At 38.5% G+C, this 14,343-nt stretch overlaps 1 protein-coding gene across 3 annotated transcripts in view; it reads left to right on the top strand.

Moving 5' to 3' along the window:
- TAFA1 (TAFA chemokine like family member 1) overlaps positions 1–14,343 on the top strand; it is a 900,385-nt gene that overhangs the window by 195,977 nt on the left and 690,065 nt on the right. For all 3 annotated transcript variants that reach the window (XM_069561846.1, XM_069561844.1, XM_069561845.1), the window contains one exon: positions 9,428–9,615. In XM_069561846.1, the coding sequence (XP_069417947.1) occupies positions 9,613–9,615 (3 nt within the window). In that variant the 5' untranslated portion in view covers positions 9,428–9,612. The remainder of the gene's footprint in view (positions 1–9,427; positions 9,616–14,343) is intronic.

Raw genomic sequence — 14,343 nt, 5'->3', positions numbered from 1 at the left:
CTAAGGTAACAGACTTTGATTATCAGTGAATAAGGAAGGCTGATGTTAGTAGGTGATCCCCGATATTGAAGCTATGCTTTACAAAACACACAGTAAAAGAAGGAAAGTTGGGGCTTCTGTAGGTGATTTCTAAGTGGGAGACCTGAAAGTGGTTTCTGTCACTCCTGTCCAAACTGCATGTCATTATGCAGGCCCAGAGGAGGCTGGGAAGTGTAGAATGCTCCCACACTGATGTTTGGGAGTACTCACGGTTTCTACCACATGGTGGTTTATATGAACAGATGCTCTTAATTTTAATGTAATTGAATGTAATTGAACCTAACTCTCTCTGTGCTTTCTACTTCTACTATATTTAAGAAATCTAAAAAAAAAAAAAAAAAAAAGAAATCTATCTGCTGCTGCTGCTGCTAAGTCACTTCAGTCGTGTCTGACTCTGTGCGGCCCCTTAGACGGCAGCCCAATGTCTCCTCTGTCCCTGGGATTCTCCAGGCAAGAACACTGGAGTGGGTTGCCATTTCCATCTCCAATGCATGAAAGTGAAAAGTGAAGTGAAGTCGCTCAGTCGTGTCAGACTCCTAGCGACCCCATGGACTGTAGCCTACCAGGATCCTCCGTCCATGGGATTTTCCAGGCAAGAGTACTATCTCTACTACAGATCAACTCCAGAAAAAATGGAGAATTCCATGGAGGGAATGGTAAAGTCATTTTTTATGTTGCTTCTAAAATTTTTATACTTTTGTTGTCATGTTTAGATCTTTAATTCCTATAGAATTGTTTCAGTTAGGAGTTAATTTTGTTTCAGAACTATTTATAGAAAAATTCCTGCTTCCCACTAATCTGTCAGTTGAACTTCCATAGTTGTATGGATATATTTCCGAGTTCTCCATTCAGTTCCACCAGTATATTCTGAGATCTATCCCAGGACCACTATAATCATATCTTAAATATTAGATTTTATAACTCTTGATATCTGGTAAGGCAAGTATTTCCTGTATATATTTCCTGTTAAGGGCTCTTTAGACTATTTTTGGCCTTTGTCCTCTAAATTTCACAATCCTTTTTGTCATGTTTCAAAGGAAAAACTATTCAGATGGAAAATATGGATCATATGGGGGAGAAGTGACATTTTTACAGTACTGAATCTTCCCATCTATGAACCATGGTACATCTTTACTTAGCTCTTATTTAAGTGGTTTCAACAGAGTTTCACAGGTTTTTGATGTCATTAAGGTTTCATGCATCTTTGGTTAAATTCATTTGTTGGTGCTGTTGCAAATGGTATCTTGTGATATTTACATATTTCACCTGTTTATCCTATATGGAAACTTTTTTTTTTTTGTATATGTGTACTCTGTTCTTTTTAATTTATAAATATTTCCTCCTGGCTTCCATCCAGACACAAGGTTTAGATGGCTAATTTTATTTTCTACTCCTGAGAGGTACTGTTTTATTTCTAGTTTGCCTGCTGAAGGTATAATTTTCTAGTTCAGGCTAATGTGTGGAAGCTCCTAGCAGGTTTCCCACTCTGAAAGATTTTCTTATGCCTTCACTCTCTGTGAGGCCATGCAAAGTAAAGTTCAGAGTTGTCTGGGCTCAGAAGATGCCCTTAGGGTAAAGGTGAACTCTGGTCCTCGGCTTACTGTGTTGTGCTCCCATTTTCCTTTAACTTTAGGTCTCTGAAGCATTCTTACCTTCTCATCAATTTGTCAAAGCAATAACATAGATAGATATTCATACTTTAACTTACTTTAATTGAGAGCTGGTTAGATTATTTAGTCTGCCCTGTTGCCAGAAAATGAAATTGAGATACAGGTACAGATATATATACATATATATATATATATTTAAACACCTTCAAAAATACCTATACTAATTCTTAAAATATACCTCTATAATAATTTTTAAAGGTTTGCCATAAATAAATTATTTCAATTGAATTACAAATCTTGATAGCAAAATATCATCACTCTATCTTCTTAAATAGTTCCTTCCCCCACCCCCTCATTTTTCTTTCTTACTTGGCTGTTAAGTCAATAAAGTGCTCTAAGGCTTGTGGTCAACAAAGTTATCTTATTCTTCTTGTTAGAGGGATTGACATTCAAAAAAAAATCCCACTCAGTTTCCTAACACCATGGTCAACACTTTATATTTTGAGTAGGTGAGAGTTGGTGGTAACCTTGCTAGATTTTGCAAAGTCAAGTTGTCTCTAATATAAGCTTTCTTCCCTTTCTTCACAATGAATCAACAAGTGGCCATTGAGTTTCCACCACAAATCTGATATGTGATAATGGCAAACTTGTTCTGATAGCAGTGGGATGTTAAACCAGATCTTCCACGGGATGAGAATCTGATTAAACATACCTTCTATGATTACTCTAACCCTGCACCTTCTTTTACAGGTTCCTTATAGCGAATTCTCAGGAAGACTAGAGTTTTTTGCTTTTGGAGATTTCTTTGTGGTGGTAAAGCCAGTACATAAAACACAGAAATAATTTAAGTCCTAAAATAAATCCAAATCATTATAGTTAACATTAAAATACTTCAAGCAATATCCATATATATTAACTTTCTTTTACTTGAGAAGTGAACATTGGCCCATAAAGTATTATATGTAGGTATATAATATCTTGTTAGAGATCTGTTGTAAATCTTTTTCTATAACTTCAAAAAATCTGATAAATATATCTCATGAAGTTGGTATTTGCTCAGCTCATTAAAACATTATACTTTTGAGTGGTTGATAAAGTTAATTGATATGTCTTCTGAATACTTTAAATGTCATTAAAATACTTATGTTTTTAAAAAACTAATCTCTGCTGTTGAAAAAGAAAATAGGATAAGGAGATAGAAAAAAACACCCATTATTTCATTACTCAGGAAAAAACACTACAGCATTTTCAAAAATGCTTTATTACAAAATAATTTCAAATTTACAGAAAGGTTGTAAGAATAATACAGAATAATTTCATGTACCCCTCACCTAGATTGCATATATATAGAGAGAAATATATATATTCTACATTCTGCATATATAAAATCTATTATTTCCCATATATGTAATTTATTTTATACATATATATACACACACACATCAGATCAGTTCAGTTCAGTGGCTCAGTCGTGGCCGACTCTTTGCAACCCCAAGAATCACAGCACGCCAGGCCTCCCTGTCCATCACCAACTCCCGGAGTCCACTCAGACTTACGTCCATTGAGTCAGTGATGCCATCCAGCCATCTCATCCTCGGTCGTCCCCTTCTCCTCCTGCCCTCAATCCCTCCCAGCATCAGGGTCTTTTCCAATGAGTCAGCTCTTCGCATGAGATGGCCAAAGTACTGGAGTTTCAGCTTTAGTATCATTCCTTCCAAAGAAATCCCAGGGCTGATCTCCTTCAGAATGGACTGGTTGGATCTCCTTGCAGTCCAAGGGACTCTCAAGAGTCTTCTCCAACACCGCAGTTCAAAAGCATCAATTCTTCAGCGCTCAGCTTTCTTCACAGTCCAACTCTCACATCCATACATGACCACAGGAAAAACCATAGCTTTGACTAGACAGACTTTTGTTGGCAAAGTAACGTCTCTGCTTTTCAATATGCTATCTAGGTTGGTCATAACTTTTCTTCCAAGGAGTAAGCGTCTTTTAATTTCATGGCTGCAGTCACCATCTGCGGTGATTTTGGAGCCCCCCAAATTAAAGTCTGACACTGTTTCCACTGTTTCCCCATCTATTTGCCATGAAGAGATGGGACTGGATGCCATGGTCTTCGTTTTCTGAATGTTGAGCTTTAAGCCAACTTTTCCACTCTCCTCTTTCACTTTCATCAAGAGGCTTTTGAGTTCCTCTTCACTTTCTGCCATAAGGGTGGTGTCATCTGCATATCTGAGGTTATTGATATTTCTCCTGGCAATCTTAATTCCAGCTTGTGCTTCTTCCAGCCCAGCGTTTCTCATGATGTACTCTGCATAGAAGTTAAATAAGTAGGGTGACAGTATATAGCCTTGACGTACTCCTTTTCCTATTTGGAACCAGTCTGTTGTTCCATGTCCACTTCTAACTGTTGCTTCCTGACCTGCATACAGATTTCTCAAGAGGCAAGTCAGGTGGTCTGGTATTTCCATCTCTTTCAGAATTTTCCACAGTTTATTGTGATCCACACAGTCAAAGGCTTTGGCATAGTCAATAAAGCAGAAATAGATGTTTTTCTGGAACTCTCTTACTTTTTCCATGATCCAGCGGATGTTGGCAATTTGATCTCTGGTTCCTCTGCCTTTTCTAAAACCAGCTTGAACATCTGAAAGTTCACAGTTCACGTATTGCTGAAGCCTGGCTTGGAGAATTTTGAGCATTATTTTACTAGCATGTGAGATGAGTGCAATTGTGTGGTAGTTTGAGTTTTCTTTGGCATTGCCTTTCTTTGGGATTAGAATGAAAACTGACCTTTTCCAGTCCTGTGGCTACTGTTGAGTTTTCCAAATTTGCTGGCATATTGAGTGCAGCACTTTCACAGCATCATCTTTCAGGATTTGAAATAGCTCAACTGGAATGCCATCACCTCCACTAGCTTTGTTCATGGTGATGTTTCTAAGGCCCACTTGACTTCATATTCCAGGATGTCTGGCTCTAGGTTAGTGATCACACCATCATAATTATCTTGGTCATGAAGATCTTTTTTGTACAGTTCTTCTGTGTATTCTTGCCACCTCTTTTTTATTTTTTTGCCACCTCTTTTTAATATTCTGCTTCTGTTAGGTCCATATCATTTCTGTCCTTTATTGAGCCCACTTTGTATGAAATGTTCCCTTGGTATCTCTAATTTTCTTGAAGAGATCTCTAGTCTTTCCCATTCTGTTGTTTTCCTCTATTTCTTTGCATTGATTGCTGAGGAAGGCTTTCTTATCTCTCCTTGCTATTCTTTGGAACTCTGCATTCAGATGCTTATATCTTTCCTTTTCTCCTTTGCTTTTCGCCTCTCTTCTTTTCACAGCTATTTGTAAGGCCTCCCCAGAGAGCCATTTTGCTTTTTTGCATTTCTTTTCCATGGGGATGGTCTTGATCCCTGTCTCCTGTACAATGTCATGAACCTCATTCCATAGTTCATCAGGCACTCTATCTATCAGATCTAGGCCCTTAAATCTATTTCTCTCTTCCACTGTATAATCATAAGGGATTTGATTTAGGTCATACATGAATGGTCTAGTGGTTTTCTCTACTTTCTTCAATTTCAGTCTGAATTTGGCAATAAGGAGTTCATGATTTGAGCCACAGTCAGCTCCTGGTCTTGTTTTTGTTGTATGTATAGAGCTTCTCCATCTTTGGCTGCAAAGAATATAATCAGTCTGATTTTGGTGTTGACCATCTGGTGATGTCCATGTGTAGAGTCTTCTCTTGTATTGTTGTAAGAGGGTGTTTGCTATGACCAGTGCCTTTTCTTAGCAAAACTCTATTGTTTTTGCCCTGCTTCATTCTGTATTCTAAGTTCACACATAGGTGTATATATATTTATGTTTATTTTTTTCTGAATCATTTGATTGAAAATTGCAATTATCATACCCTAAGTGTATCATATGCCTAAGTGATATCATATGTATCATATGCCTAAGTATATCAGGATATATTTCCTGAGACCAAGGACCTTCCATTACATATCTATATTTCTATGATCAAATTGGGAAAATTTAGTATTGATACAATATCCTAATTTAAAATGAAATCTGTATTCAGATTTTGTCATTTTTTTTCAGTAATGTCCCTTATAACAATTTCCCCCCAATCCAGGTTTCAATCAAGAATCAAGTATAGAATTTAGTGGACATAACTCTTTGGTTTCTTTTAATCTGGAACATTTCTTCAGCCTTTCTTTATCTTTTATGACACTGACATTTTTGTGGAGAAGAGGCTAGTTGATTTCTAGAATGAGTCTCAATTCATCTGATATTTCTTACTTAATTTTGAAAGGGCTTTGAAAGAGTTGTATAAACTCACTGTCAGCCCTGCCTCCCATTCTCTCTTGAGATCCTAATTTACTGACTTCTGTCCCTATCATTCTCCCAAGATTTCTTTTATTCAGGTCACCAGTGATCCTCATGTCACAAAATTCAATGGTCATTTCTCAGTCCTGCTCTTATTCAACATTTCAGGAGAATTTGATAGAATTTATCTTATCCTCCTCTTGAGGGTATCATACTTTCATCACTAGGCTTTGTTCATGTAGCTCTTTCCTTTATCTCTTTGCTCAGTGGTCCCTCCTACGTTTTGCTGGACTCAAGCTTCTATGATGTAAAAAACAAAAGAGTACGTGGCTCAGTACTCAGACTTCTTTGACTTCCACACTTCTTTTCAAGGTAGTTTTACCTGATTAGAAAATTGATTTAAATACCAGTTCAAATCTATAAAACCAGTCTAGACTACACTCTTGAACTCTATATCATGTACCCAACTCTCTATCACCCATTTGGAACTCCTGTCGATTACCAATCTCTTCTGCCAGTCTTTGCACTCTATTCAGAAAAGAGTACTTACAGGGCCACTACATAACATGGTTTCACACTGATGTGCTTATCTAACCTCCTACTTCCTCTCCTCTTACTTACTCTATCCCACACACCGAGTACTTTGGACCTTACACTTGCTGTGCCCTCTTCCTGGAATCTTGGTCCCTTAGATACGTACTACATGACTTATTGTCTTACTTCAGGCTTTTAGGGAAATAACTTTTCATCAGAGAAGTGTTTCTTAACTACTTTATATAATGTTGAAATATTCCCTGCACCAGCCCTATCACTCTTTATTCAATATTCTTGTTTTATTTCTCTTTGTTGCACTTATTACTATCTTAAATACAGTCTTTCCACTCTGACTCCTCCCCCACTAGAACGCTAACTTCATGTGCATAGAAATTTTGCTTTGTTTATTCTCATATATGCAGATCTTAGAATAGTCCTTGACTCATAGGAGGCTTTCAGTAAACATCTGTAAGGTGAATGAGTGAGTATCCTTTTAGATCTATTTGGTACATACCAGTGTCTACTTAAAACTTATTTGGATAATGCTCTCTATGGTTCTTTCAATTGATTTCTTACTTAGTAGTATGTCCTGAACATCTTTCTACATCATCAAACACAGACCTAAATCATTTTTTAATAGCCTCAGAATATTCTGAGGTAGTATAACTGCTTTATTCAACCTTAACTGATAGACAACTGGATTGTTTTCAATTTTTTGCTATATCAAACAATGTCGTAATGAATAACCTTATATTGAAGTATTTTGTAATCTAATTCATCAAACAACTATTGAGTATCTGCTTTATGCAATTCACTGGTCTGAGGAACGGGTTGGGAAAGCAGAGACAAATGTGACATGGTTTTTGCATTCTGGGAGCTTATGACCTATTCAGAGAGACAGATGATGATAAATTAGGATGATATATTTTAGAGAATTGTGAGTGTTGTATGACCAGTAGAGAAGTACAATGAGCAAGCAGAAGTCAGAGATGGGGACAACCAGAGATAAAGAAAGAGACAGAAAGGCTAACTGGAACTATGTATTTAAATTAGGTTTTGGTAAAAGTTTCAAAAGAAGGTTGGGGAGAAAAGAGTGCCATATAATCAGAGGATGGTGGGAATATCCTTGGATAAGTTAGGTTTCTAATTCTCCTGTCTAGAACAGAAAATGAGTGAGGGATAAGGCCAGAAATGTAGGTTGAGGCAGGAGCATACGGCAGATAAGAAATCATTGTCAAGTCAAAGGATCCAGAGATAGAAAATACTATACAAATGGACCCATTCAACAAATCAGATTTTTCATTTTTGGGAAAACAGTTTGCCTGGACTCTCTTGGGCTGAGGGAATGCTGATTCATTATTTCTAGATATTCTGGTATTTGAAGAGAAACTAAAAAATCTGTCTTTTTAAAAAACTTACTGACTTTAAAATGCTGGCTATCAACTCATATTTTTTTCACAACTTCTTTTTGTGAACCATAGAACTAAGTAATAATAACAATAAAGCCTCTAGTTCACTCATTCCTGATGGACCATATGTATCCTGTGAATCCCCAATTTGTAAACACTGCTCTGAACAGACACTGTCCATTAATATGGTGAATTTCATTCTTTTGGACCTTAAACCACAGCAAAAATTCCATTCTACATTGAAACCTAATATACACATGCATAAACACAGATAAATGAAGCAAAACGTTCTAGAAAATAATGCTCAGTACTAACAATAGACTTAACTGAAACGAAAACACTTTGATCTATTCTACTTCGAACTAATCTATTCTATTATAAAGATAAATGTTTGACTTGACCTACTAAATTAACTTCAGGACTCACAATGGTTTCAAATTTTATTAAAAACATTGTACTGACTATGATGGTTCTTTTATCCTCTGAATCTATGTTATGTGTGTTTGTGCTCAGTCATGTCCTACTCTTTGCAGCCCCATGAGCTACAGCCCGCCAGGCTCCTCTGTCCATGGGATTTTTGAGGCAAGAATACTGGAATGGGTTGCTATTTCCTACTCCAGGGGATCTTCCTGACTCACAGATTGAACCCCTGTCTCTTGAGGTTCCTGCATCAGCAGGTGGATTCTTTACCACTAGTGCCACCTGGGAAACCCCTATCAGTTTGGCCAAAAAGTTCATTTGGGTCTTCCATCACATCTCAAGGATATTGTTAAGACCTAAAATCTTGTTAAATTGCTTAAGAGTTGCCTTCTCAGGTATTTAGAATTTAGGAAGCCAACCAGAACATGAATAGCTCTGGGTAGGATCTGCACTTTTCTCTTAGCCCCACAGTCTCAAATATAACAAGTATTTGACTCTTGGATGCTGGAACTGGGGCCTCTGAGGGTCTCCATCAATCACCTTTCATATTCTGAGTCCCAAGAGCCTTGAGTCTGTAAGCCTATTATTGAGCTGGAGGAGATGGTCAGTGGGTGTCGGTGAAGAAACTGTCTGTGACTGACAGCTACCTCCCCTCTAACAATATGTCTGTGAACCTCAGCTTGAGATTGAGATCCTCTAGACCTCAAGGTCAAATTGAGTCAACTGACCTCTTCTCCAGCTCCTACTTCAACTCCAGTCTAGGTCCTGATCAGTAGATTCACTGTGAAGCACGATTCATAAAGGACCCTCATATTTTAAGCTTTGTGTGATCATGTGATCAGAATTCTTCTCAGTTACTAAGAAACACAAACGATTTTAGTTACCTTGGAATTAAATGAAGCCTAGAACACATCAATATTTGTCAGGATATATTGCAAATGAGCTACTGTATTCATAATGGATGTGTCACCATCATAAATACAACAAAAGGACATTTTCAAAAAGATGATTATCCACTCTGATGGGAGAGAAATACAAGCTTAAGAAATTAACATTCTCACCACTGCCTTGTCTCTCTTTGCTTTGCATTATTTAGGGATCTCTGGTGACTTGACTGAAGGCCTCCCTGCCCCCCGAAACCCACAGAGTGCTGAGCTTTTGGAATACACACCACCCTCATATCAAAGGAAGAACCCCTGTTGAAAGAGTTGACATTTCCCCTCTCATCTCCAGGTTAATGGGAAGACCTGTATTCAGAGGTACATTTGTCTCAGTGGGAGCATGGTAAGACATCTTTGGTATTGATTTATATTGGCTGCAGGTACATGCTGGATCAAAGCACATGAGAGTGGGAGAAAGAAGTCAAATGCAGAGTTGATCCAGGGGAAAAATTGAAATATAGGGCATTTTACTTCCTTGTGTAGCTATGCTGTGTAATAATAACTGGCCAACATTTATTATTTATTATTATATTATTTATATTTAAATTTTATTTTGTATTATAGCATTTATTATTTATTCTTATTATTTATTATTGAACACTCATCATGCATAAGACCAGTAGTTCACAATCCTCCTGTCTATTCAAATATCTTTGGGAGCTTTTTAAAACTACAGTTGTCCTGGCCTTACCCCCAAAGACTCTGGTTTAATTGGTCATGGCTGGGACCCAGGAAATGCTACTTCTGAACAGCTTTTGGATGATTCTAATATGCAGCCAAGGTTGAGAACCACCATATTAGATGCTATTTAAAAGCTTTTAAATTAATAGCTCTTTCAATCCTCATAATGTCTGCATACTTGCTATTATTATTGCTATCCTCAATTTTCACATGAGAAAAGAGAGATGAAGAGAGTTAAGCATCATACCTGTGAGCATACAGTCCAGTAAGGGGTGGAATTCAAGTCTGAATCCAGGCATTTGGATTCCAACATGCAAAGCACGTTTAATGCCAAGATCAAGGGCAAGAGGAACACTTTCTGCCAGGTGTTTGGGGCAAGAGTCACGAAAAGATGACTGCAAAGGAAGACGGAAAAGAGTAGAAAGTCTAAAACATCTGCAGACCTGGCTTTGTGGGTGTGCAACCGTACATGGGCTCAGACAAGCCCCATACATGCTTTATTGCTGTGTTGCTGTCTTTAAATTCTTAATACATTTTGAACAAGAAGTCCCACATTTTCATTTTGCACTGGGCTCCACACATTGTATAGTCAGTCCCAAGTGTCAGACTCATGGAAATGGAATACTGGCCATTTTCCTTGGTTTGATGGTGAGGGAGGTGATTGCTTCCCTGGAGTGATTTCAGTGGTTTCCATACTTTGAGAGCACTTTTCCTGCAGCTGGAAAAACAAACATCAAAGGCCTTGACAAGGGAACAACAGAACCATGAGTTGCATGCACTCAAATGCAAAGGGCCAGAGTTAGGGGTGGATGAATAAAAAAGAGCAAATATTCTAAAAGATAGGTTTTTGCATCTTTCTCCATAATGATTGCTAACATTTACTGAATGTTTTCTATGTTCTAAGCAGTTCAGTGTACATTTAGTGTACACGCATTGTTTCCTTTAATCATTATCAGTCTATGAGATAAAAGCTATCATTTATCCCCTTTTTATGGCTGAGGGAAATGAGATACAGAAAGGTTAAACAACATTCAAATTCACGTAAGAGGAGGAACTGAGCTGTGCACTGCCCCACTACACTGCGGTGACCCTTAGAACATAATGGACCAATTCCTATGTGTTCACCTGAACTTCTGATCACTGCACTCTCCAGAGATGTTCCTTCCAATCTCCTCTCTCCTAATTCCTTTATGTGGAAAGAGTGAAGTGTCATAGGAAACATAAAAAAAAAAAATTTGAAACTAGGAAGCACTAGTTCTTCTCCAGTTTAATCCCTGCTGTTTACTAGCTAGATAACTCTAAGCAAGTCAGTTTATTAACATATTTATTTTTACTCCATCATTGCCATTCAATAATTATTCATGAGAAGTTAAGTGAAGTGAAAGTCGCTCAGCGGTGTCCAACTCTTTGCGACCCCATGGATTGTACAGTCCTTGGAATATTGGAGTGGGTAGTCTTTCCCTTCTCCTGAGGATCTTCCCAACCCAGGGATGTAACCCAGGTCTGCCGCATTGCAGGCGGATTCTTTACCAGCTGAGCCACCAGGGAAGCCCAGAAGCAATCACAAGGAGCCGGGCGTGCCCGGTGCGGGGCGCAGGGCGTGGGAGTCTCGCGGCGGCTGAAACCCAAGAAGTGAGGAAGGGGGAAAGCGATCACCGGTGGCCTGACTCACCCGCACAACCAGTGCCGAGGACGGCGACTGCCCACGCTCGATCCATTAGGGGCGCAGCACGACGCTTTGGAGGCGTAGAGGAAGTAGGGGGTGACCCTCTTTTTGGGCCCGCTGCCCCGGCGGCCGCGGAGCTGGAGTGTTAGGCACTGTGGTCCGTTCTTAAATTTCAATAGCTAATACTAATAGGTCTCTTCCCTCTTGGGACATAACCTCATTCTGAAAAGGGATTTGAGGTAATGAATAACCGGTCTCAGTTTCCATGTTTGTTAAAAAGAAAGCAGATGTGAATTGAATTGAGTTGTGAAAGAGAGTGATAGGAGATAATAGCTATTTAAATGTAAAAATGGAAGGATTGTGAGATGATGTACAAATACAATCTGTTGTTACTTGGGTTTCCACCTCCTAGACAGTTCGGGCTATTTACCAAATTCCCAAGTGTGGCTTGTGATTGCATGGCCAGCTATCTCATCTCCTGTTTGGATCCTACACTTCCTTTAAGACTAAGAGCAAATCCTATCTATTTCAACTGATTTCTTTTTCCAGAATTCTGTAAAACCTAATCTTAACAAAGATGGTGGTTCTAAGAGTAGCTATCTTTTATGGAGCACTCACCATGTGTCAGATGCAGTGACATCACTCATTTGGATCAACTCTTTTAATTCAACCCTTGCAACAACCCAATAAGATAGGTACATTTTACAGGTGAGCGGACTAAAGCTAGGGAAGGAGTACTAATCCCAGATACTAATACAAGAGTTAGGATCCAAACACTATTTTGCTTGGGTCTAGAAGGTCCCATGGATGGAGGAGCCTGGTCGGCTGCAGTCCACGGGATCGCTAGGAGTCGGACACGATTTCACTTTCACTTTCATGTATTGGAGAAGAAAATGGCAATCCACTCCAGTATTCTTGCCTGGAGAATCCCAGGGACTGGAGAGCCGGGTGGGCTGCCGTCTATGGGGTCGCACAGAGTCGGACATGACCGAAGTGACTTAGCAGCAGCAGCAGCAGCAGTTACTGTTCAGGCTCTTAAACACTGCTGTGGTCAATCACTAATTTAGTACTTTTGTTATTACATAAATATATGATATATACAACTTTACATTCATTCAAATATTAGTATTTAACATATACTATTTTTGCATGTTGATATAACTCAACTTATTTAGTACTTAACTTAAAATATTATTGTACATTGACTTAGAACATATGTCATGCGTTAGCTTCCAAGCTCCTAAAGAAAACTATATTTTAGGCTTCATGTCATATGCAGCATTTTAAATCATGTCTTTCACAGTGTAGATATTAAAGCATATTGATTGACCAAAGTCCAAATGGAAAATATGTAATAATAACTAATCTCAGGTCAAGTAAAAAGAATCTACAAGATACTTTATATATGTTTTCTCTTTATATGTATAATTTCTCTTGGTTTGACATCACTTCTTTGTTGTTGAGATTTTTAGAATTTTATTTAGAAAGATTTGCTTTTCTCCTAGCCAAAGAGTGGTTAATATTATTGAGCATTTTTCCATATCCCAGGTATTGTCCAAGTGCTCTTCTACCTGCTTTCAGTCATTTAGTTTTCATACACAGAGTGGATGTAATCAGGTACTTTCCTGCCTGATTTACCCTTGTTGCTGCTGCTGCTGCAATTACATTACATATAGAATCTGCCTGCCAAGCAGGAGTTAAGGATTCAATCCCCAGGTCGAAAAGACTCCTTAGAGAAGGAAATGGCAACTCACTCCTGTATTCTTGCCTGGGAAATCCCAGGGACAGAGGAGCCTGGCAGACTATAGTCCATGGGGTTGTGAAAAAATCAGATACGACTTAGTGACTAAGCAACAACGACAACACTTTACATTTACTCCTTGTAACACTAGTGCTGAAGAGGAAGCAAACCTGTTTCCAACTCCAGAATGAGTCTGAGTTGTTTCCTATGTCTTTGATAGTAACTGGTGTAGGGACTCAAGCATAAGATAGCCAACCATTTCTGGACAGAATAATTGGTTCAGAAAATGGCATGTAACTCCGTGTAAGCAAAGGCGACAGGAAGGGATGTTTGCTGAGGGCATTTGGAAAAGAGAAAGTCATGGAAAAAGATGACTTCCCTTGGCTGTGAACAATGTCGTGACAGATTATAGTAGCCTTTTCACTGCCAGCTCAAAGATGAGGTCAACAGAGAAAAACGAAAGAACAAGACAATCCCAAGTAACAGATTCTGGGTCCTGGTTAGTCTGCCCTATCTGTAGGATTTTTCATATGTTGAGCCAATAAATTCTCTTTATCATTTAAGCAGAGTTGAAATGGACCTTCTGTTCCTTGTCTCTAAAACTGTTTTATTACGTAAATACTCTGTGTGTTAAACATGAGTGTGTGTTAAGTTGCCTTAGTTGTGTCCGACTCTTTGTGACCCTATGGACTGTAGCCTGCCAGGCTCCTCTTCCATGGTATTCTCCAAGCAAGAATACTGGAGTGGGTTGCCATGCCTCCTCCAGAGGGTCTTTCCAACCCAAAGATTGAAACTGTGTCTCCTATCTTCTGCAATGAGAGGTGGATTCTCTACCACTAGTGCCACCTTGAAAGCCCCTGTTATGTAATATACCACTTTTAACATAAAAGGATATAAAGAGAATCAAAATACAATAATCATAAAATACATATAACATCTGCAGAGTGCATATTTGAAAATTTGCCCACTATGCATTTTTAACA

Source organism: Ovis canadensis, chromosome 19 (assembly GCF_042477335.2).
Source record: "Ovis canadensis isolate MfBH-ARS-UI-01 breed Bighorn chromosome 19, ARS-UI_OviCan_v2, whole genome shotgun sequence".
Classification (NCBI taxonomy): domain Eukaryota; kingdom Metazoa; phylum Chordata; class Mammalia; order Artiodactyla; family Bovidae; genus Ovis; species Ovis canadensis.
This window is presented reverse-complemented; position numbering and strand designations above follow the sequence as displayed.